General features: G+C 43.5%; 1 protein-coding gene across 2 annotated transcripts in view; it reads left to right on the forward strand.

The window, feature by feature from the left end:
* The first annotated feature begins 8,358 nt into the window (after positions 1-8,358).
* The window catches only part of sema4f (ssemaphorin 4F), a 146,345-nt gene continuing 128,725 nt past the window's right edge, over positions 8,359-25,978 (forward strand). For both annotated transcript variants that reach the window (XM_033035806.1, XM_033035817.1), the window contains exon 1: positions 8,359-9,055. In XM_033035806.1, coding sequence (XP_032891697.1) covers positions 8,938-9,055 — 118 coding nt within the window. In that variant the 5' untranslated portion in view covers positions 8,359-8,937. The remainder of the gene's footprint in view (positions 9,056-25,978) is intronic.

Below are 25,978 nucleotides of genomic sequence, written 5' to 3' on the forward strand. Positions count from 1 at the left end.
TAGAACCAGACCCAAAATTGATAACACTGGGAATATCAGAGGCATGTAGCATACTAACGGTCTTTCAACAATGCTTTCTCGCTTATGGTCTATTATGGTTTGAAACATATAAGATTGTTAAGGGCTTGGACACGCTAGAGACAGGAAACATGTTCCCGATGTTGGGGGAGTCCAGAACCAGGGGCCACAGCTTAAGAATAAGGAGTAAGCCATTTAGAACGGAGACGAGAAAACACTTTTTCTCACAGAGAGTGGTGAGTCTGTGGAATTCTCTGCCTCAGAGGGCGGTGGAGGCAGGTTCTCTGGATGCTTTCAAGAGAGAGCTAGATAGGGCTCTTAAAAATAGCAGAGTCAGGGGATATGGGGAAAAGGCAGGAACGGGGTACTGATTGGGGATGATCAGCCATGATCACATTGAATGGCGGTGCTGGCTCGAAGGGCCAAATGGCCTACTCCTGCACCTATTGTCTATTGTCTATTGACCCGAAAAGTTGCCTATTTCCTTCACTCCATAGATGCTGCCTCACCCGCTGAGTTTCTCCAGCATTTTTGTCTACCGTCATCTTGAGCTACTGTGCATCTGAAACTATGGTTAGGTGCAGGAAGGAACTGCAGATGCTGGTTTAAACCAGATAGACCCCAAATGCTGGAGTAACTCAGCAGGACAGGCAGCATCTCTGGAGAAAAAGAATTAATGATGTTTTGGGTCAGGACCTTTCTTCAGACTCGGGATAGGTAACCTTTTGATTCGGAACCCGTCTTCACACTTAGGATAGGTGACGTTTTGGGTCGGGACCCTTCTTCAGACTTGAATGGGTGACGATTTGGATCGGGCCCCTTCTTCAGAATGAGGGTCGCAATCTGAAACGTTTCTCATCCTTTTTCTCCAGAGATGTTGCCTGACCCGCTGCGTTACTCCAGCTCTTTGTGTCTATAATTTATTTTACTTTTGTTGCAGAGTATTAAGCTAACATATTCCTTTCCTCAATGAAGGCAATAAGTCTTAACAATTTTTGGGTCCAATTAAAACAGGAAGTAGAACAGATATGTTAGTGACCAATCCACTGTGTGGCGCTGGCCACTGAAAGCAGACTTGCAACTGGATGTTCCTTGTATATGTTACAGACAGTAAAACAAGGAACTGAGGATTAGCAGTTCAACTTCCATACCTTATTCGGAGTTTGTCCATTCTCCCTGTGACCACGTGGGTTTTCTCCACATTCCAAAGACATGCAGGTTTGTAGGTTAATTGGCCTCTGTAAATTGTCCCTAGCATGTTGGATAGAACTAGTGTGCGGGTGCTTCTTGGTCGGAGTGGACACGGTGGGCCGAAGGGCATGTTTCCACTCTTATCTCCAAACTAAACTAAACTTGTGTCACCATTCAGATCTTAAGTTAGTCCATCTGTAACTGTTAATATTCTTCTCAATGAAAGATCTACTTATTCTAATTCTTGAAATTGGCCATATAACTCAAATTTCACTGTACCTTAATTGGTACATGTGACAATTAAATTGAATCTTGAATCCTGAATCTTGAATCTTGGCTTTGCCTATTGAGCTTTTTGTAACGCTGTGCTTTCTGAAACCACTTTGAATTACATCCTTGTCCTGGTACCTCTGCCAAAGGTGGTAGTTTTATTAATTATTTATGCAGCATCGTGGCCTTGTAATTTAATCATGAAGTCACGCGGTGGGAAAACAAGTCCTTAGGGGGCCACTGGCGTCCATCAAGCACCCATTTACCCCAATCCCAATTTATTCTCTCCAGGTTTCCATTAACTCTCTCCTGATTCTCTCACACAATATAGACAACGCTGGAGATCAGGATTGAATTTGGATGACAGGAAATGTGGGACAGCAGTGCTGTTAGATGTGGCACTTTGGAATCTTGGTATTCCAAAAGCTATGTAAAGCCCCTGTCCCACTTAGGAGACCTAAACATCAACCTCTGGTGACCTTGCCTGAAACCCCCAAAAAAAATCAAGGTTGAGGTGACCTGCAACCTCCTACCACCTCCCACACATATGTTGAAACCTTCTTCGACTATGAGGAAAACCGGCTTCGACTAGACCAGCGACTAAAAAATTATCGATGTTTAAAATGGCAACCTATTTTTAGTCGAGGCCTGTTTTAATCATGATGAAAAAATAGCAGCAACCTAGATGAAGCCTCGACCACGCGGAAACCACTTTCGACCATTAGGAAGAATGACCAAAACCTCCGGTGACCTCATGGAAACCTTGGGTGGCGGGCAAGGTCACCAGAGGTTGCTGTTTAGGTCTCCTAAGTGGGAGAGGGGCTTAATGCTGTTTGAAGGAACAAGAATTTCAATTACAAGATTTAGAAAATACCTTTTCGATTTCCCAGCAAAATGCCCTTCTGAATGTGACCGTACAAGTTTGGGATAAACTAAATAAACTGGTTGTGTTTGATTTGTGTGGAATGCCATGGAGAGCTAAAACTAGATGCCCCTGGCAGAAATCTCCAGGGAGATATCTGCACTCATCTTTAGTTTCTGAATGACTGTACTTTAAGAAAGCCTACAATGTAGATAAAAAATCTGTGCAACCTCTCTGGCCACTTGTATGCCGAAGGAATAGTAAATTAAGTAATTTAACTGACCTCGCTATTACAGGGTTAGCAATAAATTGTGATATTGGGTAGAGTTTAGCTGGAGCAGCCTGGAATGATTCTGAAGCTACAAAATAGTGAACATGGCTGTAACCTTCCTGCATAAAGCAGACTCGGCACAAGAAGTTGAATTGGAGGTCAGAAGTGAGGACAAAGAAAGCAATCTGAACTTTTTCAACAGCATTGTTTTGTTGTTCGTAAAATTGGTTTCTCCTTTGAGTAAATAAGAACTATTGTTTACAGGTCACTAAGGTTAAAAATCGCACCAGAGAAATTTTGCATGCTCGAGTACAATTTATGGGAACCTTACACTAGGGGAAAAAGTGTCAGGGAACAAAAATTCCTTTGATAGATAAGGAGATAAAATTCCCAATGTGCGCCAGTGTTCCCAGAGACATGTGTAAAATGACTTTGCTGTGCGTTAACGAGATTTTCACTAGCATTACACTGGTTTGCATGGAGTTGTGTAAACACATTCCTATCCCTTTAATGTTTAAGAAGGAACTGTAGATGCTGGAAAATCGAAGGTAGACAAAAATGCTGGAAAAACTCAGCGGGTGCAGCAGCATCTATCGAGCGAAGGAAATAGGCAACGTTTCCTGAAACGTTGCCTATTCCCTTCGCTCCATAGATGCTGCTGCATCCTCTGAGTTTCTCCAGCATTTTTGTCTACCTATCCCTTTAATGTCTACAAGACCAAGTGCAGACCCATTGGGTCTGCTCCCCCAATGAAGAAAGACTGGATAGACTCGGCTTGTACTCGCTAGAATTTAGAAGATTGAGGGGGGATCTTATACAAATTTACAAAATTCTTATGGGGTTGGACAGGCTAGATGCAGGAAGATTGTTCCTTGGAGAAGTCCAGAACAAGGGGTCACAGTTTAAGGATAAGGGGGAAATCTTTTAGGACCGAGATGAGAAAAACATTTTTCACACAGAGAATGGTGAATCTCTGGAATTCTCTGCCACAGAAGGTAGTTGAGGCCAGTTCATTGGCAATATTTAAGAGGGAGTTAGATGTGGCCCTCGTGGCTAAAGGGATCAGGGGGTATGGAGAGAAGGCAGGTACAGGATACTAAGTTAGAGGATCAGCCATGATCATATTGAATGGCGGTGCAGGCTCGAAGGGCCAAATGACCAATTCCTGCACCTATTTTCTATGTTTCTATGTTTCTAATGCAATATTCCAACACTCACCGGTTCCCCCAATGAGAGTAACGAGGAGGAGCCATCTTGGGGAACGGCTGCTAACCAGCAGCCGTCCGTTCAATTCTTTTTTTTTTGTAGTTCTAATGAGTCCTGTGCTTTGTTTGTGGGAAAAATAGACTTTTTAATGTGGGGTGAAGGGCCTTATCTGCTTACTCGCGGCCTTATCTGCTTCGGGAGCCGCGGTCCCCAGCTAGGAAGCGGCCGTTCCAGGTGGCCCAGCCGCTGTGAGGACTCTCCCGACGCCGGGGCAACACCACCCGGCCAGAACGGCCAGGAACATCGGGCCTCCGTAGAGGCAATTGCGGTGGCCTCAATAGGTCTGACTTTGGGTGAACTGGGGATGGGGACTGGATACCCCCTGTGCCTTTTTTTTGTGTGTAAGTTAATATGTTAGTCTGTGTCCAAGATGGCTGTCGGAAGGGAGAGTGAACGCTGGCGCGCTTTAGCTGCCGCTGCTCTCTCTTCACATTGTGTTTTTTGATTTTTTGTATTTGGAGCGATTTCTGTCTTTAATTTGTGTGCTGGTGATGTCCTTATTATTTATTTAATTCTGACTATATGTTTTTTCTCTTCTGTTAATTTCTGTAAGGTGTCCTTGAGACTTTGAAAGGCGCCCGAAAATAAAATTTATTATTATTATTATCCCATTCTCCCAATGCAACACGGGGGTGTGTGGGGGGCAGCGGGATGTGGGGGAGGGTTTGGGCGGAGGGGGGAGGGGGGGTTGTGTGGGATGGAGGGGATAACTTTATGGCTTTGCAATTTTGGTCCTTCTCCTCAGAGCAAATTTCAGAACTACGTGCATTGAGTTATCTGCGGTTTCTGAGCTGTTGTCAAGAATGTAAAGTTACAGAAAGACCTTGAATAACTTTAGAAGCTGGTCTGTAAGTGGGATTGAATTCCTTTACTGTGGTGTTGAGAGTTGGCCGTATTACTTTCAAATCATATTTGGCCCGCGATGGGAAGTGTATGGGAGGGAGGGAGGGGTGGTGAGGAGGGAGCACCGCGCAGTGGGAGGGAGCAAGGGAGGGGCGATGAGGATGGAGCACCCGGGGATCCGACCGAGGGAGACCACGGGTGGCCGTGTGTGAAACAGGCGTCGACCAGAGCCATGGTGCCCACACACCTCATTGTGAAGTCAACAGTCGAAGCTGGTTGAAGAATCTGTGTGTGAAAGGTGGTTAAAAAGGCCGTTATGTCTTTAAAAAAACAATTATTCACCAATAACGTGAAATATAGGATCAAATCTTAAGTGAACCTGATCACTGCGTGGAGGTGGAAAATGTGTCAGAATACGTAAAAATTTAAGCCCTACCGCGTAACGTTTTGGCGAAAATACGAAAACACATGTACACACACACACACACACACACACACACACACACACACACACACACACACACACACACACACACACACACAAGATGAGACTTTTATAGGTATAGAGATATCTACATTTAATCTACTTGAAATATTTAAGGACCGAACTACATAGATTATAGATAACAGCTAAAGTTGACAACAGTAGGAAATGGTACAAGATAAATCATCTTTGGTTATTATGTCAACTTGGATATTATACAGGTATTTGTTATGGGTAGAAGGTAGACTGGGAGAGGTGAAGGATTCCATTAATAATGAATCAAACAAGGAAGAAGATTGACTGGATAAATCCAGATTTTGGTAGCATTAAAAATTTGGATTTGTTTATATATCTTTTTAGAGTCAGTAATTCAGGTGAGATGAAAAATAGGACATTAAAAGAATTGTGAAGGAAAACAACGACAACTACATGCATATGATTTCCTTTTTGCATTACAATAGACAATAGACAATAGGTGCAGGAGTAGCCCATTTGGCCCTTCGAGCCAGCACTGCCATTCAATGTGATCATGGCTGATCATCCCCAATCAGTACCCCGTTCCTGCCTTCTCCCCATATCCTCTGACTCCGCTATCTTTAAGAGACCTATCTAGCTCTCTCTTGAAAGCATCAAGAGAACCTGCCTCCACCGCCCTCTGAGGCAGAGAATTCCACAGACATTGGTGTTTAATTGCAGTAATAACTGGTTAGCTTACTTCCTGCCCCTTCCCATAGTCAGTGCTGTGGTAGCAACTATCAGGAGTTCATTCAGTTATTTGCCATCAAGTTGTCTGTTATTTGTTCAGTCAAGGACATTCCTTAAGGCTATAGTTCCTCTTCCATTCGCTACCCAAGCACAAAGCTTCTCTTCCTCAGTCTGAAGAACAGTTGAGACCCTAACATCGTCCGTCTATTTCCCTCCACAGATGGAGGCAAGAAACTGCAGATATTGGAACCTTGAGCAAAACACAAGGTGCTGGAAGAACTCAGCGAGTGAGATCACATCTGGGACGGGTTCTGCTTCAGATTGAGGGAACCACTTTCACAGATGCTGCCTTACCCACTGAGTTGCTCTAGAAACTTTTTTTGCTCAAAGATCCAGCATCTGCAATTCCTGCGTCCCCAAAGCTCCCATGCTTTGTCCTCACCCACGTCTCTCTCTTGCCCAACTCTTTCCCTTTAAACTCCATTCCAACTAGATTGGAAGACTAGATGGCCACATTGCCTTACTTGTGTACTGCCCCTTTCAAAACAAGATCGACTAATCTGAGAGATTAACTCAATTTCTTTCAATATAGATACTGCCTGACCTAGATATTCCAACATTTTTGCTTTATTTCACTTCCTGAATTTCCTCAGAAAATTCATCTTTGCAAACTTCTAGCCTGTATCCAGTTTTCCGTTCCTCTTCAGTGACCCGAATGTATGATCAGCCAGATTTTTATCTGACACTCTCACTACCTAATGTTTCAGTTCCTCTGGTATGGTTTCCATCCTCCATAACAACCAACATTGTGTATGACATTCTTTGTCTGCAACCATTCTGTATCACAATTCCACAACTTCACTGTGGCTTTTAAATTGACTGACAACTCATAATTCTTCCAATGATGTTCCTCTATTATCTACCTTTGTGAAATTGTGCCTTTGTTCCCCTTTTGCCATATGAACGCAATTTAATCCATCATCCCTCTTGCTCTTTCTACTGTCGTGTATGTGGTGTCTGATTGCTATTCTGATATTAAAAAGTAAATAAATGCAAATCAATAGTTAAAGAAAAAGTTAATGCCATCTGGTCAGGCAGAATCTGTGGAAGAAAAATCGGATGACCTGAAACGCTAGCTCTGTTTTTTTCCACATCTGCTAAACACTTCCAAACACTTTCCATATCTGTTGAGTGTTCCAATGTTTTTTGTTAACCTAGTAATGCAAGTTGCTGCAGTTTCACATTCCCCCGTGCATTCCAGTAGGTGGCTATTCGGTGCGTTAGGCTGAACCAAAGATACTATCTTTGGGCTGAACCATACACTAACTGGAGCTGAAAGGCTTCAGTTGATGTACCTCTTCAAACCGAAAAGATTGAGGTGGAGACTCTCACAGAGAATGGTGAGTCTGTGGAATTCTCTGCCTCAGAGGGCGATGGAGGCCGGTTCTCTGGATACTTTCAAGAGAGCTAGATAGGGCTCTTAAAAATAGCGGAGTCAGGGGATGTTGGGAGAAGGCAGGAACGGGGTACTGATTGGGGATGATCAGCCATGATCACATTTAATTGTGGTGCTGGCTCGAAGGGCCGAATGGCCTACTCCTGCACCTATTGTCTATTGAGACACAAGGAGCTGCAGCCACTTGAATCTTGAGCAAAGCACAAAGTGCTGGAGTAACTAACTCAGTGGGTTAAAGGCAGCATCTGTGCAGGGAATTAACCGGTGGCGTTTCGGGTTGGGACCCTTCTTCTGACTAACTGTAGTAGGGACGTGGGGGATGTCCTGTTATTCGGATGCCTCCTGCTGGGCTACAGAATCCCAGTCTGATTTCCTCGATGCCTTGTTTAAGAATCAGTCTGTTAAAATAGATGCACTGGCGTCAGAGGAGATTGCGACCAAGGAAGGAATTGCAAGCCCATTGAAGAAGCTACTCATCACACCGTGCCAAACTGGGGGGTTAAAACAGATTCTCGAGGAGTGACAGATAGAGCTGCATCATTTGAGGGGGGAGTCATTGTCGGCGTTTCTGGTCGACGCCATGTATCAGTAGCTGAGATTTGGGATTTCATCATGTAGGCGTCTCCCGCCCCATCCGTCACCCTGTCCCTTTCGCTTCATTCGTGGTATTTTTCAAGTTAAACAACAAAATATCCAAAAAACTATTTATTTTTTTTGCAGAACATTACTTAATTTCTGCAGTCTCCAAGAAATCGCATACGACCGAAACTCTTTGCCTCCAGTCATCTTGAAAACCCAGCTAAAGACCACCAGCATTTTAGATTGTTGCTTGAGGAAGCAGGATCTCAAGGGAGGTCGTGTTCAAAAAGGAACTGCAGATGCTGGAATATCGAAGGTACACAAAATTGCTGGGGAAACTCAGCGGGTCTTTAGCTTGTGATTTTTTTTTTGGAAGAAACGCCCCACTGGGTTTCCCTCATAGCATCACGAATATATATCTCTATCTGCATATATTTTTTTTATTGACGAGTTAACTTGCATCTATTAACACGGGAAGGTAGAATCAGATGTTGCAATGTTTGTATTAGGTATTGCACTAAGAAAATACTTCCAGTTCAGTAACGAGATCACTTGTATTCTTTTTGTAGGGAACAAATGAGAGGGTGGAGTTTTCTTAGGTACTTAGAAAACTGTGACTCAAAGAATCGGGCCCGCCCCTCCGATTCAAGTGCCTTTCGCTACCTGGCGCTGTTGCAATGCTCCATGCAGTAACAATAAAAAAAAAGGCAACTGCGTGATACGTCCGAATGTCGACATAAGTCATGGTTTTTAAGCAGATAAAAAGTTTCGCCACAGTGGAGGATTCGCGACCGAACGACAATCAGATGCAAAACAAGGAAAAGTAGTTTTAAAGACATCGAAGAAGGAAAGGAGCTGCTGGCTGTGTTATTTCAAACACCTGGTCGGTTGTCTTTGTACTTTGCTCTTCTCTGTCCGATTGTACAAGAAGCAAGAAAAAAAACCCAACTGGAAAATATTGTTATAAAGCCGTTTTAAATAGAAGCAACACGATGAAGGGAGGACGTGTGGTGGTTCTTGTTGTTTACGTTGCCATTCTGTGTCCAATCCATGTCTTCGTTTTGGCCTTGGTTAAGGAATTACTTCCCAGGAAAACTATCTCTTACAATGGTAGGTGTTGCTTTCTGCTTTTATGTATTTCTCCTAACTATATTTTTCCTATTGAAATTAATGCAACTAATTGACATACACGTGTGCCTAACGAGAGATTTCGGGGGATCGCTTGGCCATGCGTTGTTTTCGTCCGTGAAATGATTAGTGTGATACTTAGTTCACAAAGAAAAAAAAAATGCAAGACCTGTTTATCTGCTCTGGGTGAATCGCTTTGCACTGATGTTACTTTTTAATGCAGGGAAACGCGGAAGCTAGGAGGCACACAACTCGGTCCACGCAGTTGCAACAAAATCAGCAGCAGAGAACTGAAGTTGCTAAAATATAGTGCATGTTTTTGAGCTGATTATGAGACGGGTCCAACATGTGATCTCCCGCAGTCTTTCTCTCTTTGGGTCATTGCCGTGGCACCTGCCTGCTCTACCCTCGCAGCAGGCAGCTTGCCCAGATTTTAAATATTTAAATATGAATGTCAGACTGCTGGAAGGTAACAATTTTGAGAGCTTGGAGTGGCAAAAAAACAGTGCGTGGAGTAGCAGCTCTGAGCTCAAAATATAAAAATGTCTCTGAAATAAAAATAAAAACTCTTTGTATGTCGAGTCAAGTCAAGAGAGTTTATTGTCCTGTGTCCCAGATAAGACAATGACATTCTTGCTTTCTGCAGCACAACAGAATATTGTAGGCATAAATACAGATCAGATCAGTGGGACCATATACTATAGAATATATATATAGATATAGATATAGATATAGTAGCAGATAGATATATATATATATATATTGACTATATATATAGTATTATGATAGATAGGTATATATATATAGTATATGGTCCCACTGATCTGATATATATATATATACACACACATAAATAAACAGATAAAGTGCAATAGGCTGCTATAGTTCAGAGTTTGTTTGAAGTTGTGTTTAATAGTCTGATGGCTGTGGGGAAGTGGCTGTTCCTGAACCTGGATGTTGCAGATTTCAGGCTCATGTGTTGTGCCGTTCCACGGTGACTTTCACACCCTAATGTGCTTTGGAGTTAAATAAATATGTTGAAAATGTTCTGTATTGCAGTTGTGATGTGTGAACGTGGCAGGCATTATGAACACAACAAGTTTCCACAATTAATACTGCGATAACGACTATCTAATTTACTTAGAGAGACGTTGATTGTCAAAAAAGTACTGGCTAATTTCTCAGGATGAATCCTTTGCTTGTTCTTCAAATAGGGGCGTGCATTGGTTAGATCCACCAGGGAGCACAGGAAATTGGATGCCTGTTTAAAGAGAAATTTGCAGAGCTGGTGAATTGGATGTGGAACCAACTGTATATCTATTCTGAAAACCCAGCACATGAAAGGGTTATGTTTCAGAAGGAACTGCAGATGCTGGAACAATCGAAGGTAGACAAAAATGCTGGAGAAACTCAGCGGGGGAGACAGCATCGACGGAGAGAAGGAATTGGCGACATTTCGGGTCGAGACCATTCTTCAGACTGAAAAAGATTCTCTACCCGAAACGTCGCCAATTCCTTCTCTCCATAGATGCTGCCTCACCCGAGTTTCTCCAGCATTCTTTGTCCACCAAATATATTGCCTGACCTGCTGAGTTATTCCAGCACCCTGTGTTCTACCGCAGATTTTTTTTTCATGTTTAGGGAAGTTCAAGGACATTTTCTATAGTTACCTAATTGACTTTTTGTAATATCCTTAAGTTGCCAGTTACTTACTGCCACCAACACTGACTCATACTTTCTCACTTGATCATTGACCAGTTGATCATTGGCCTTTGGAATGGGAGGATGGACGATTTAAAAATATCATAGTCCAAGATGGTCCAAGGGGTAGGCAGAGAGGTGGCCACTCTCCATACCTTTTGACGTGCATTTTGGGATGCAAATACACATTACCCCATTTCTTGGCTCAAAATAAAACAACCAGCTAAACAGCCTACACGTAGATAGACGCAAAATGCTAGAGTAACCCAGTGGTGTCATCCTCTTCAGAGATGCTGCCTGTACCGGCGAGTTACTCCAGCTGTTTGTGTCTATCTTCGGTGCAAATCGGCATCTGCAGTTTCTGCTTCCACAACCTACAAGTAGAAGGGTTTCGGCCCGAAACGTTGCCTATTTCCTTCGCTCCATAGATGCTGCTGCACCCGCTGAGTTTCTCCAGCATTTTCGTGTACCTTCGATTTTCCAGCATCTGCAGTTCCTTCTTAAACTACAAGTAGATTTGTTGTTGATAGCATAATTCTACCCAACCCTACTTGGCTAAATTGACATTGTGGCATCGTTGATGAAGATTGTTTTATTTAATTTGTAAACTACATTTGAAGAAAAATAAGCTCTGATCAGAAGGTTTCATGACTGCAGCATTGAGCTTTTATCCACTGAATCGTGCATCTTCCATTTCAGATTCTTATTCATATTTAATATCCAGTAAATATAAATACAGTTGTAACTTCTGGAGATGAACCACGGTAAAATTACCTTTGTTGCAATGTTGAAAATTTATTTGTAACATTTCCATTGTGCTAATGGGTAGAACATTTTGCAGTTTGGCTGGAATTATGCTTTTCCCATACTGTTGTTGTTTGAAGGATAATTTCTGATTGCTTTGATAAAGGAATATGATTATAAATTAGAGGAATTATATTTTTTTAAATAACACTTGAAACACTTAATGTATGCTTGCATGGAACAATTCATCCATCTTGCAAAGTCCAGCCTTCGGGCATTTGTCTACTTGCAGCAGACTATCTCTAGTAATAAGAGCACAATTTATAGAAGAATATTTTGAGGCAGAACGAGAGAAGCAATGTACTTTTGAAATTAATACAATGTCCTATTTACTTTACCACTATTATGCTGCCAGCTTCATCATCAGTGTTGGCACTTGTACCCTGCAAATGAAGTGTTTGTTATTCACAGCTCCAATACCTCAGCCACCTACTGTGTACTTTGTCACAAGTAGCCCCATGTTCAACTGTGAACTGCACACGTTAATGCCCCTGGAAATTATATATTTCTTCTCAAAAACAATCCAGTCATGTGACAATACATGTGCACAACTTTCAAGTCTTATTTCATAAATTGCATTCTTGCTTGAACTCATTCATAGAGTCATAGACTTGCATAGTACGGGAATAGGCGTGATCATCCATGCCGACCAAGTTGCTAAACCGAACTAGTCCCACTTGCCGGCGCCTGGCCAAAATCCCTTCATAACATCCCTTCTATCTATGACGAGAGGTCATTGCCTCAGAATTAAAAGACGTTCCTTCAGGAAGGAGATGAGGAGGACTTTCTTTAGTCAGAGGATCAGTGAATCTGTGAAATTATTTGCCACCGAAGGCTGTTGAGGCCGACAATAGATATTTTTAAGGCAGAGATAGATAGATAGATTTTTGTCAAGGGTTATGGGGAGAAGACAGGAGAATGAAGTTAAGAGGGAAAGATAGAACAGCCATAATTGAATGGTGGAGTAGACTTGAGGGGCCAAATGGCCTAATTCTGCTCCTATCACTTATGAATTAATCTTTCCTTTCCTTGTACCTGTCCGAGTGTTTTCTAAATGTTGTTACTGTACCGCTCTCTACCATTTCCTCTAGTGGCTTGTTCCGCGCATACCTTCCTCGGTGGAAAATGTTGCCTCTCGGGTCCCTTTTTAAATGTTTCCCTTCTCACCACCTTCCCCGCGCTGGCTGTAAGCCTGAGCCACCACTGCTCCAGGTCGGTGTCCCATCAGTCCAGGGTCACCCCGGTCCCCAGGAAGGAATGGGACACTCGGGAGGGGACGGAGATGGTCCAGTAGCAATTCAACAACGCTTGCAGCGCAGCAGACCCGTGTTCGATCCCGACTATGGATAAAACGCAGGTCTGTATACATGCAGCAGCACAGTTGCCGAGAATGTTATCGCAAGTGACCTTTGACTCCTTGCGTTTTTCGGAATACCGAACTCGCTTATTAAATTCTAACTGTCATTGTCGGCTCATTGGCCCAGCTGATCTTGCTGTAACTGTAGATAACCGCTGTTCACTATGCCATCAATTTTAGAATCATCCCCAAACTTGCTAACCATGGTATTCGCATTTATACTGTGGCTTTTGAATGGGGGAGGTAGATATTCAGCCTGCATCACAGATGTGATATCTGTATTCGTTATCCAAAATCTCAGCATGAAACCTTCTATTTCGATTGTGGCATGTGTAAGGAACGGGCAGGAGGAGGAATACAGGAACTTGACCAGTGCCTTTTGTGCCTGGAGTGAAGAGAACTGTCTCATCCTGAACACAACTAAGACTAAAGAGATGGTGGTTAACTTTGGCAGGTCCAAGCTCCCCCTTCAGCCGGTCAACGCTGCAGGGGCTGACATTGAGGTGGCGCAGACATATAAATACCTTGGAGTGCACCTTGACAACAAACTGGACTGGTCTGTCAACTCTGACTCCCTTTACAAAAAAGGCCAGAGCAGACTCTTTTTCCTCAGTAGGCTCAAAACCTTCAATGTGTGTAATGAGATGCTGCACATGTTTTATAACACTGTGGTTGCAAGCGTTATTTTCTACGCTGTTGTCTGCTGGGGCAACAGCATTAGTGCAAAAAACAACAAGAAGCTGGTCCAAGCTAGCTCAGTGCTGGAGGGGAGAGTAGACTCTGGGATGGATGTGCTTGAGAGGCGTATAAGGCACAAGGTGCAGGTCATCCTGAAAAACCCCGGGCATCCCCTGCATGTAATTCTGGAGAGTCAAAAGAGCACTTGGAACAACAACCGGCTCCTCTCCCTGCCCTGTAGAACGGAGCGGTTCAGGAGATCCTTCACCCCTGCAGCCATTAGATTTTATAATTCGGACCGCTAGGCAGTAGGGGGATGCATTTTGCAATTTTTAATTTTTAACTGTTAATTATTGGTCTTTTTAAGTATTTATTGCTCTCAGGTAGTGTCCACATTGTATTCTATGTATTTTCTGTCTGCGTTCGTTTTGAATCTGTGGGTTTGTTGGTTGGGGGCTTCTGGACATCTGAATTTCCCTGAGGGGATCAATAAAGTATTTATTATTGCACTCTTAGGCAGCTATTAAGCAGCTGTCTCTAAAACTGTTGTCACAAAACTAGTGGCTATATACAGATTATTTATTGACAAACACGCTAGGCTGAATAGCGTCTGTGTATTTCCACATTTTAAATCTCCTGGTTGACTGGGTAAGTCACCCTTGCATCCACTGAAGATAAACATGGACAGGATCCATTTTTCTGGATGCACTATAGATTTTCATTTGAATGGTGGTAGACTAATTGTAGAAACAGTAGAGAGAGTTGTAATCTAGAATTTCCATTTTTGGAGTTTCCTTTTGTGTAACTAACTCTGGAGTTTGGATGTTCCTCTTCTTGACGTGAGAACAAGAACTCTCATTTGTAGGAATAGTCCATTATACTGAGACCGTATACAAGAGTTGCCACATTTCTGGCGCCATTTTGTATGATTCAAGCCCAAGGTTAGTTTAGTTTCCGTTCAGTTTATTGTCAGTGAAAAGCTTTTCTTGCATGTTATCTAGTCAGCGGAAAAACAATACATGATTACAATCAAGCACTTCACAGTGTCGAGCTACATGATAAAGGGAATAATGTGAGTCACGTTTAGTGCAAGATAAAGCCAGTAAAGTCTGGTCGAAGATAGTCCCAGGGTTTCCAATGAGTTAGATAGTAGTTCAGGACTGATCTCCAGTTCTTCTTGCGTATGGCGTGCACAGCCTAAAGTTGTGGGACAACTTGTACTATTTGATCTTATTTAATTGTGCACGCCAGGTTGATTGCATTCGTCGAAACAGGGCGGACCACGTGAAGGTTGCAATCTCCCGCCCCGCTCTCCAGTTGTGGTAGGATGGTTCTGTTGACTGGTAACAACTGGGAAGAAACATGGTTGTTAAAAATGTAGCCTTGGCCATAAAGGGCTGTCGTCCTAGCGGCAGCACTGGGTTGGAAGTTGCTGGGTCAGCCTGGACAGATGCTGTTGTGGGAGTCCTTCATTGCTACTCTGCCACTGCAGTCTGCATCCAATCTGTGCGCTACCACATGTACCAAGGTGCAGTGATTAAGGTTTACTTTGCATTCCATTCAATCAAATTGGATCATACTATATATAACACTCAAAATGAGTACGCTTTCCGAGGTTTTACACACCTTGTGGCTTACTCTTTATCCCCCTACACCACTAAGCCGGTGTTGGGGCGTGGGATGGAGGTCACTGTGGGTTAGGGTTGGTGAAAGTGCAATGTTAAGCCCCTGTCCCACTTTCCCGAGTTACTCACGAACTCTCCCGAGTTTTCCCCTTGATTCGAACTCGGGGAATGTCGGTAGCGAGCAAGTAGGAGGCCGTAGGAGTCTGTAGATGTTTCGTAGCGGCTCGTAATGCCAGCCGTAGGAACTCGGGGCATCAGGTGAGTCGGGACGTTTTCTCAACATGTTGAAAAATGTCCACGAGTTAAAAAAATAGCCCCGAGTACCTACGAACGGCTATTATCGTAATTCACCGAGTTCGAATCAAGGGGAAAACTCGGAAGAGTTCGTGAGTAACTCGGAAAAGTGGGACAGGGCCTTTACTCCAGTAGTCCCATCAGTTGGAGCAGGTGTTCATGGTCTGAAGAAGGGTTTCGGCCCGAAACGTTGCCTATTTCCTTCGCTCCATAGCTGCTGCTGCACCCGCTGAGTTTCTCCAGCTTTTTTGTGTACCTTCATGATCTTGATATCATGGTGACATTGCATTGGATCAACAGGGTGAAATACAGGTAGATGGTTGAACTTTATTGCCTTCCCTCACAGTGGGAGACGTTGATTCCGCTGTGGAGGATGTTCATGTTAAACTCTCTCATGTATTGTGTTTTTTTTTAATTGTATGGCTGTATGGCAACTCAAATCTCACTGTACCAATTGGTCCATGTGACAATAAATGTAACTTGTAACTTGAACTTGACAAAAAATACTGGAGAAACTCAGCGGCTGAGGCAGCATCTATGGAGAGAAGGATTAGGCGACGTTTCGGGTCGAGACCCTTCTTCGGATTGATGCCCGGGGGGGGGGGGGGGGGGGGGGGGGGAAAGAAAGGAAGAAACAGAGACAGTAGGCTTTATGGGGGAGCTGGGAATGGGGAGGGGAAGGAAGGAGAAAGCAAGAGCTATCTAAAATTAGAGAAGTCAATGTTCATACCGCTGGGGTGTAAACTACCTAAGTGAAATATGAGGTGCTGTTCCTCCAATTTGCGGTGGGCCTCACTCTGACAATGGAGGAGGCCCAGGACAGAAAGATCAGATTGGGAATGTGAGGGGGAGTTGAAGTGCTGAGCAACCGGGAGATCAGGTTGGTTAATACGAACTGAGCGGAGGTGTTGGGCGAAGTGACCGCCAAGCCCGCGCTTGGCCTCGCCGATGTAGAGATACAGCGTTGTTTCAAGTCAACTCTTGTGGGAACGTGCCCTTCATTGCCGTGAGACATTTGGTATGTACACCGTGGTTAATACTCTCATCACAAGGTGGGTTAAGTTGCAAGCCTGACATTTGGTGTTCATGCACCTTTGGTGTTCCCTAACTTACTGGCCGCAGCATCCTTACCCAGGAGGCTGCTAGCCGCACACCTAAGGGCTTGTTGTTTTCCCGTACGCCCTTCCGGGTTGCAGCCCGCCACTTGCAGCAGATGCCTGCGACCAGAATCTAATTGCAACTAATATCCACTTCCGGCTGCCATGGAACTATGGCCCATGAATACAATCACCACTACTCCCACAAAATGCTCCTGCCCCCAAACACTGTCTAACCCTCACACTTCTCCAGTTGAAATTTCAGCTGTTTATCTGCGACTGTCAGTTTTCACGGAATAGAGATTTTGTTTGTGTAACAAAAATGACTTGAGGACACAAGAGGGGGAGGCATAGATTAATCAGTCCTTCAAGCCTCTTCTGCTGTTCAGTTTTGATCATGACTTATCTCTTGGTCTCAATATGCTCTCATCTCACTGCTACCACTGGGAAGAAGGTACAGGAGCTTGCCAATTATTTCCTCCATGTTCAAGAGCAGCTTTTTGTAAACTGTTAAACTTTTGTACCATTCTGCACATTCCTAAGCACAACCTTGCCTCAGCAATGAACAGTTATGTGTTTTATAGTTTACACCACTTCAAATTGCATGATTATGGTCTAGTCACTTGGTATAACTAATAATTTATCGTATATCTATTTTTTGTATGTTGCATTTAATGTGCTTGAAAAGTTGCAGCAAGTAGGAATTTCATGGTCTATTCCTTGCGCATATGATAGTTAAACTCACTTGACTCTTGCCTTGAAGGCAAACATAATTAACATTGCGGTTTTTGATGTTGCTGTTTGTCACAGTTAATGTTTGAGGTGGATCTTCTTCCGAACTGCAGTGTGATGTTGACAGATAACATGGAAGTGTCCAACAAATCTCAATTAGGTATTTTTAGCTATAAATGTCCATAACATACCTAAGTATTTAAGAGAATCACAGAAGATAGCTGTAGTAACTCAGCAGGACAGGCAACATCTCAGGAGAGAAGGAATGGGTGACGGGTCCTGTCGAGATCCTTTTTCAGATAATGTCATGTGATTATACAAAAATTCATTTGAGTAGGGAAAGCCTTATTTTAGCTGCTCATACCTCAACACAGCTTTTCTCTCTTCCTTAGTGCTGCGCTTAAATGATTATTAGGTGTTATAGATTTTTTCCATACCCTTCTGCCTTTTAAATGGATGCAATCCATCAAAACAGGAGTAAAAGATCTATGTCGAGGAACAGCTTGCAAATATGTGCCTGGCTGGTGTCACGAGCAGCAGGGCTGACCTCCTTCTGGAAGCTGTTTTCTTGCATATGTGACTTAAAAGGAGTTGTGCACATTTTTGGAATCAATGTAAAAATGTGTATTGTTTAATTTATTCAGTTATAATTGGAGATTGCATCAGATCTTGAGGCAGATACAAGGCTCAAAGATTTTTTTGTTCTGCATTTTAATTGGTGATGAATGGACAACACTGTATTTGAGTATCCATTTCAAGTAATCTTTGGTTACTTAAAATGCAATGTTAAAGCTGCTTCTGCAAACTGTATAATGGATGGGATTTATATAGCGCCTTTCTAATACTCAAGGCGCTTTACATCGCATTATTCATTCACTCCTCAGTCACACTCGGTGGTGGTAAGCTACTTCTGTAGCCACAGCTGCCCTGGGGCAGACTGACGGAAGCGTGGCTGCCAATCTGCGCCTACGGCCCCTCCGACCACCACCAATCACTCACACACATTCACACACAGGCAAAGATCTATGTCACAGGCACACACATATGTACTCTATGTCATAAAAACATTGGTTTGCTTTTAAGATATTTGTTGCAAATTTTATTTTTTCAATTACATTTCTCATAACCAAGAGTGTTTCAAACCACTTAGTGATTTTTACAGATGCACTGTGGAAAACATCCTGTAGGGTTGCATCGCAGCTTGGTTTGGCAACTGTTCTGCCCAAGATTGCAAAAAATTGCAGAGTTGTGGATGCAGCTCAGTCTATCACACAGACAAGCCTCTCCCCACACCCGTCGACTCCATCTACACTTCATGCTGCCTCGTGAAAGCAGCCAAGGTAGAAGATACGGAAGCTTAAAGGCATGAATCAACAGATTCACAAACAACGTCTTCTCCATTGTTATTGGACTCTTGTATGGACTTCTCATAAGCTAAAAGCCCTGTCCCACTGTACGAGTTCATTCAAGAGTTCTCCCCGAGTTTGCCCTTATTCGAACTCGGAGATTTACAGTAATGGCCGCTCGTAAGTACTCGGGGCTCTCGTGGACATTTTTCAACATGTTGAAAAATCTTCACGAGTCTTCCCGTGCTTACCTGCCGTTAGCGAGTCTTCCCGAGCAACTGCCATTAACGTTACGAGTCTCTAAGAGACGTCCCCGAGCTCCGACGTACCCGCTACGTTCTTTCTATGTGCTTACCACAAGTTTGATATTTTTTTTAAACTCGGGAGAGCACTTGGAATGAACTCGTACAGTGGGACAGGGCCATTGGGAGCTAGTTCCAATCTCCTAGTCTACCTCATTGCACCCCTTGCCTTTTACTTTTATCTGCACTTTGTGCAGATTCTCTTTTCCATTCTCTTTGCACTATCTGTTGTACTGATGGTTTTAAATGTAACCATATATGGGTGTTTTTACCTGGAGAAAACACAAAACATAGTTTTTCGCTGCATCTCAGTACTCTAGATAACAATAAACCAATACCAAGATTGAATAACACTAAATGCTGGCAACAGCAAGTCAGCCAGCATTTGTGCAATGTTAAAGTCAATGATTCATGTTCTGACAAATATTCTTCAACCTGAAATGTTAACCTGGTTTATTTTTTCCACAGATGCTGCTGCAGGTTCCTTTTATTTTCTACTTTGATTTCAGTTTTTCTTCTAATTTTAATTACAAAATCCGGCAAGTAAGTTCAGAAAATGGCAAATGGTCTTGAAAGTTTGTGTCCAATCCCCAATACCAACTTCAACACTTTGCCTTTTTTTCTTTGGAGCTGCACATTTATGGAGTTATTGGATGTATCTTTTGATGTTACTAAGGTAAAAAGCTGAGGAAAGAAGTTGTCTTTCAGATAGAGTCATAGAGTCTCACAGTGTGACAACGGGTCCTTCGGCCCAACTTGCCCACATCTACACTAATCCCACCTGCCAGCGATTGGCCCATATCCCTCTAAACCTGTCCTATCCGTGTACCTGTCTAAATGTTTCTTAAACGTTGCAATAGTTCCTTCCCTATCTACCCCCTCCGGCAGCTCATTCCATACACCAACCACCCTTTGTGTTTAGAAAGTTACCCCTCGGGTTCCTATTAAATCTTTGCCCGCTCACCTTAAACCGATGTCCTCTGGTTTTCGATTCCCCTACTATGTGCAAGGGATTCTTCACGTCTACCCGATCTATTCCTCTCATGATTTTGTCCACCCTATGTATTCCCTATTTTGATATAGAGTAATTCCTAACTGTTAATACCACTGAAAAATTGTTTTTACTGTCACAGTGTCATAGTCGTATAGCATGGAAACGGGCGCTTCGGCCCAACTTGCCGATTCAGACCAAGATGCCCCATCTAAGCTTGTTCTACTAAACCTCTACCCCTGTGGAGTAGACGATGGGCCGAATGGCTACACATCTAACTTATGAACCTTTCCTACTTGTACCTGTCCAAATACAGACTGACAGTCATCAATCAGTCTGATGAAGGGTCTTGACCTGAAATGTCGCCTATACCTTCCCTCCATAGATGCTGCCTCACCCGTTCAGTTTCTCCAGCATTTTTTGTCTACTTTCGATTTTTCCAGCATCTGCAGTTCCTTCGTAAACAAATATCTCTTTAATGTTGTTATAGTACCTGTCTGAACGACTTCCTCTGACAGCTCATTCCATGTACCGATCACTTTTGGTGTGAAAAAAATTCCCTCTGGTTCCCATTAAATCATCCCCTTCTTGCTTTGCCAGTATACAATGGATAAAGAAGGAATGTGTGACGTTTCTGGTTGAGACTTGTCTGAAACGTCACCCATTCCTTTTCTCCAGAGATGCTGCCTGTCCTGCTGAGTTACTTCAGTATTTTGTTTATCTTTAGTGTAAACCAGCATCTGCAGTTTCATCCTACACATGCAGTAGATAAACTTTGCTTGTGTTAAAGAGAAAATATGCAGAATATGATGCTACATACAATAATGAACATGGACAGAAGACTTTCATTTGAGAGCAAAATCCTCTGATGGCAGTCACGGTGGCGCAGCGGTAGTGTTGCATAGAAACATAGAAAATAGGTGCAGGAGTAGGCCATTCGGCCCTTCGAGCCTGCACAGCCATTCAATATGATCATGGCTGATCATCCAACTCAGTATCCTGTACCTGCCTTCTCTCCATACCCCCTGATCCCTTTAGCAACAAGGGCCACATCTAACTCCCTCTTAAATATAGCCAATGAACTGGCCTCAACTACCTTCTGTGGCAGAGAATTCCAAAGATTCACCACTCTGTTGCAGCCTTACAGCGAATGCAACGCCGGATACCCAGGTTCGATCCCCACTATGGGTGCTGTCAATACGGAGTTTGTATGTTTTCTCTGCGACCTGCGTGGGTTTTTTCTCCAAGATCTTCGGTTTCCTCCCACACTCCAAAGACGTACAGGTTTGTAGGTTAATTGGCTTGGTAAATGTGAAAATTGTCCCTAGTGGGTGTGGGATAGTGTTAATGTGCGGGGATCGCTGATCGGCGTGTACCCGGTGGCCCGAAGGGCCTGTTTCCGTGCTGTATCTCTAAACTAAACTAAAGATAGAATCTTGATTAGTACGGGTGTCGGGGGTTATGGGGAGAAGACAGGAGAATGTGGTTAAGAGGGTGAGAATGATCAGCCATGATTGAGTGGCGGGGTAGACCTGATGGGCCAAATGGCCTAATTCTGCTCCTATCACACATGGACATGAAATGTTTCCTAAAACTGGTATAAAGATAACAAAGTCTCCATATCTTTCCTATAGTGTGGTGATCGAAATACCACTCAATTCTCCAAACATGGCTTTGTACAACTGCAACCTGACTTTCATACTTAATCCCTCAACTAATGTAAGCAAGCATGCTGTAATCCCTTCTTTATTTCTTCTTTACCACTGTATCCACTTGCACTGTCTGTCACTTTATGGGCTGCTGTGAACTTGCACCCAAAAGATCCTTCTATGCATCAATGCTCCTATTGTGACTTAATCTTCTGGATCAGCCGATTCTGAGGAGCTGGTAAAATGCTTCACCAGTCAATGCAGACAACATCCACTGCTTTCTTCTCAACAGTCATTTTCATCACTTTTTTAATAAAAAAGGTAAGTTTCTGAGACTGGACTACCCCCACACAAACCATGTTGACTATTCTTAATGTCCATGCTTTTTCAGATGCAAGTAATTACTGTCCCTAAGGGTATTCTGGAGTAATTTTCCTGTCATTCATTGGCATAGAGCTTTTAGGTTCATCCCTATTACCTTGAACAAAATAACAATATTGTCAATTATTCAGTCTTCTGGCATCTTGCCTGTGTCTAAAAAGGATACAGAGTTCCGTGGAAACCCCAACAATCTTCTCCCTTGCTTCCTTATCTTGTGATAGATCTCATCAGGCCATGCAGTCTTCTCCGTGGATTGTCACCTTGTCGTGGTGGAGAAGCTTGTGTGGTCCAGAGAGCGATGCCGTCTGGAGCTATCTATGCTCCTGGTAGGGCCACCCATGGTGGTAAGGTCGAGGGGGAGGTCTCTGACAAATAGCAATCCAACCAAGACCTCAACGGTGGAACAGGCGGAGGATGATGGCTGACCTTAGTGGAGCGTCACAACGGCTGGGAAGGCGGATGAAGGCTGCAGCGGAAATGGGTCTCCAGTCGTCTTGGACTCCATGCCACTGGATCCTGACCCAGATCCGTCAAGGACCGTGGGGTGGCTGTCTGTGCACAAGTCTCCCCACGTGAAACGAAGTCGCGCACAGGCGTCCTCCATATAGGAAATAGCACCCTGGAGACACCCATGGTCAGCCATGACCGAAGGGGGCCTAAGAAGAAGATGCGGTCTTATCCACTTTAATGTTTTTCCAGACACCCAACATCGCCACCTTTTTAATATCAGCATGACGTTGAATGTCAACATGCCGCTCCCTAATCTCACCATCATCAATGTCCCTCTCCTCGGTGTATACCAGTGCAAAGTACACGTTGGGGACCTCGCCCACTTCCTATGGCACTCCGCACCTTTTTACTTGGGTGGACCCACCCTTTCGCAGCCTGCCCACTTGCTCCTAATACTCATAAACTGCCTTGATTGATTCTCCTTGACCCTACTTGTCATTGGAATTTCATGGCCCCTTTTAGACGTCTTAATTTCTTGTTTAAATTATTCCCTGCTTCCTTTATATCTCTCGAGCTTTTTCATCCCTATTGCCTGCTGTGGGTTCCGCTTTAATATTTGACGCTAATGTTTTCCTGAAACAGTTTGAGATGCGCCATAAAACACGACATAATGTTGTGCAAACTTGCTACCTTGCAATGAATGCAAATATGCACGGTGCTTAACAATTGGCCATTAATCTGATTAGAGTTAGCATGAATACAGTTCTCTGTACTGGATTCTCTGAAGACAAGACCGACTTTGTGCGTGAACATGACCTGATTTAATAGTAAACTTTTGAACCATTAGAGTATTTCAATGTCATGCAGGCAGTTTTATTCAGATTTTCTTGTTGCATGAAAAAGCGGGAGGACCTCCTGTTAGTAGCTGTCACTAACTGGTGATCCTATCCCAGAGCTAACAGTGCATGGGAAAAAAATAGCAACTAGATAGATGTGCCCTAATGATAAGTAAACAACAATTCCTGCGGGATTGGTAACAACGTGTTCAAAATCCTCTGCTGCATTTCTGGAACACAAAACAATATCGTCTTGCCGAGCTGGAGAAGCCATTGTCCTCTGGGGAAGGAATTAAATGCTGCAATTGTTCTTAGATTCTCAAAACTAGTGTGCATTTTTGGGAAACTATATACCACATGGTAATAATGTACCAATACCAGAAATGTTTGTACCTCTGAATTCAAGAATCTATCTGAATTGTGAATTACTATAAACATCAATTGAAGCTAATATTATTGGCATGAACATATTTGTACAGCACAGAGATAGATAGGCCCTTTGGCCCAATTTGTTCATGCTTAATGTGATGTGCTGATCTCATTTGCCCATATTAGGTGCATAGAAACATAGAAACATAGAAATTAGGTGCAGGAGTAGGCCATTCGGCCCTTCGAGCCTGCACCGCCATTCAATATGATCATGGCTGATCATCCAACTCAGTATCCCGTACCTGCCTTCTCTCCATACCCTCTGATCCCCTTAGCCACAAGGGCCACATCTAACTCCCTCTTAAATATAGCCAATAAACTGGCCTCGACTACCCTCTGTGGCAGGGAGTTCCAGAGATTCACCATTCTCTGTGTGAAAACATCCGCAGTGCAAAACAGTGCAAATCCCTCAGCTAATTGTAACTGCTTCTAATGTGCTGTGAGAGTGGAATTCTCTGCCTCAGAGGGCGGTTGAGGCAAGTTCTCTGGATGCTTTCAAGAGAGAGCTAGATAGGGCTCTTGAAGATAGCGGAGTCAGGGGATATGGGTAGAAGGCAGGAACGGGGTACTGATTGGGGATGATCAGCCACGATCACATTGAATGGGGGTGCTGGCTCGAAGGGCCGAATGGCCTACTCCTGCATCTGTTGTCTCATTCAATGTAAGCCATTACTCTCTGAAGAAGCTTGCTCTTGTGATTGCCTTTAAATTCATTCTCACCATGCCCAACAATTTTAGCCCCCGTCCCCCCACACCTCTTACCCTGTCTACCCAATGTATGCCTGTTTAAATTTGTCACCCTTCAACCTCTGATGTTCCAGTGACAATTTACCCAACCTATTCAATCTATTTTATAAGTATATGATGTTAAGCTGGTAAGGGTGCCGAGAAGATTTCTGAGGATGTTGCCAGGAATCAAGGGCCTGAGCTTGATCTCTCGAGTTCAGGGAGAGTTTGAGGAAGAGGATGAGGGTTGATCATATAGAGGTGTATGAGAGGAATGGATAGGGTAAATGAACAGTCTTTTACCCAGGGTAGGAGAATCAAGAACCAGAGGACTTGGGTATAAGGTGAGGGGAAGGGGAGGTGAGGGGGTGCAACTGAAGGGTAACTTTTCTGCACAAAGGGAGGCAGGTATACAGAACAAGCTGCCAGAGGAGGTAGTTAAGACGGCTACTATCACATTGAATAAACATTTGAACAGGGATAAGAGAGCTTTAGAGGGACTGCTGGGACTAGCTTAGATGGGGCACCTTGGTCGGCATGGGTGATTTGGGCTGAAGGACCTGGCTGATATGCCTACAGTCAATGTGAAGAAGGGTCCTGATCTGAACTAAACTTCATTCTTAACCCAGGATCTTTATAGCCCTGTCCGACGGTACGAGTTCATTCCAAGAGCTCTCCCAAGTTTAAAAAAAAAAATCAAACTCATGGTAAGCACGGAGAATTAACATGGCGGGTACGTCGTTCACATGTTCACAACGACTCTTATCGACTTCTACAGATGCGCGTAGAGAGCTTCCTATCACAATAGACAATAGGTCATTTGGCCCTTCGAGCCAGCACCGCCATTCAATGTGATCATGGCTGATCATCCCCAATCAGTACCCCGTCCTGCTTTCTCCTCGTATCCCCTGACTCCACTATTTTTAAGAGCCCTATCTAGTTCTCTTTTGAAAGCATCCAGAGAATCTGCCTCCACCGCCCTCTGAGGCAGAGAATTCCACAGACTCGTCACTCATCACTCTAGTTTGTCCAAGCCCTTAACAATCTTATGTTTCAATGAGATATCCTCTCATCCTTCTAAACTCCAGAGTGTACAAGCCCAGCCGCTCCATTCTCTCAGCATATGACAGTCCGGCCATCCCGGGAATTAACCTTGTAAACCTACGCTGCACTCCCTCAATAGCAAGAATGTCCTTCCTCAAATTAGGGGACCAAAACTGCACACAATACTACAGGTGTGGTCTCACTAGGGCCCTGTACAACTGCAGAAGGACCTCTTTGCTCCTATATTCGATCCTCTTGTTATAAAGGCCAACATGTCATTCTCTTTCTTCACTGCCTGCTGTATGATTTAACAGGACAGCACACAACGTTTCTCACTCTATCTCAGTAAACGCCAATAATATATCAAACCATACCAACTTGTATTAAAATGTACATTGTGATCAGTTCTGGTATTAGTTTGCACTGTCAAGAATAACAACTTGAAAAATAAATGTCAAAATTA

Source organism: Amblyraja radiata, chromosome 1, assembly GCF_010909765.2.
Source record: "Amblyraja radiata isolate CabotCenter1 chromosome 1, sAmbRad1.1.pri, whole genome shotgun sequence".
Classification (NCBI taxonomy): Eukaryota; Metazoa; Chordata; class Chondrichthyes; order Rajiformes; family Rajidae; genus Amblyraja; species Amblyraja radiata.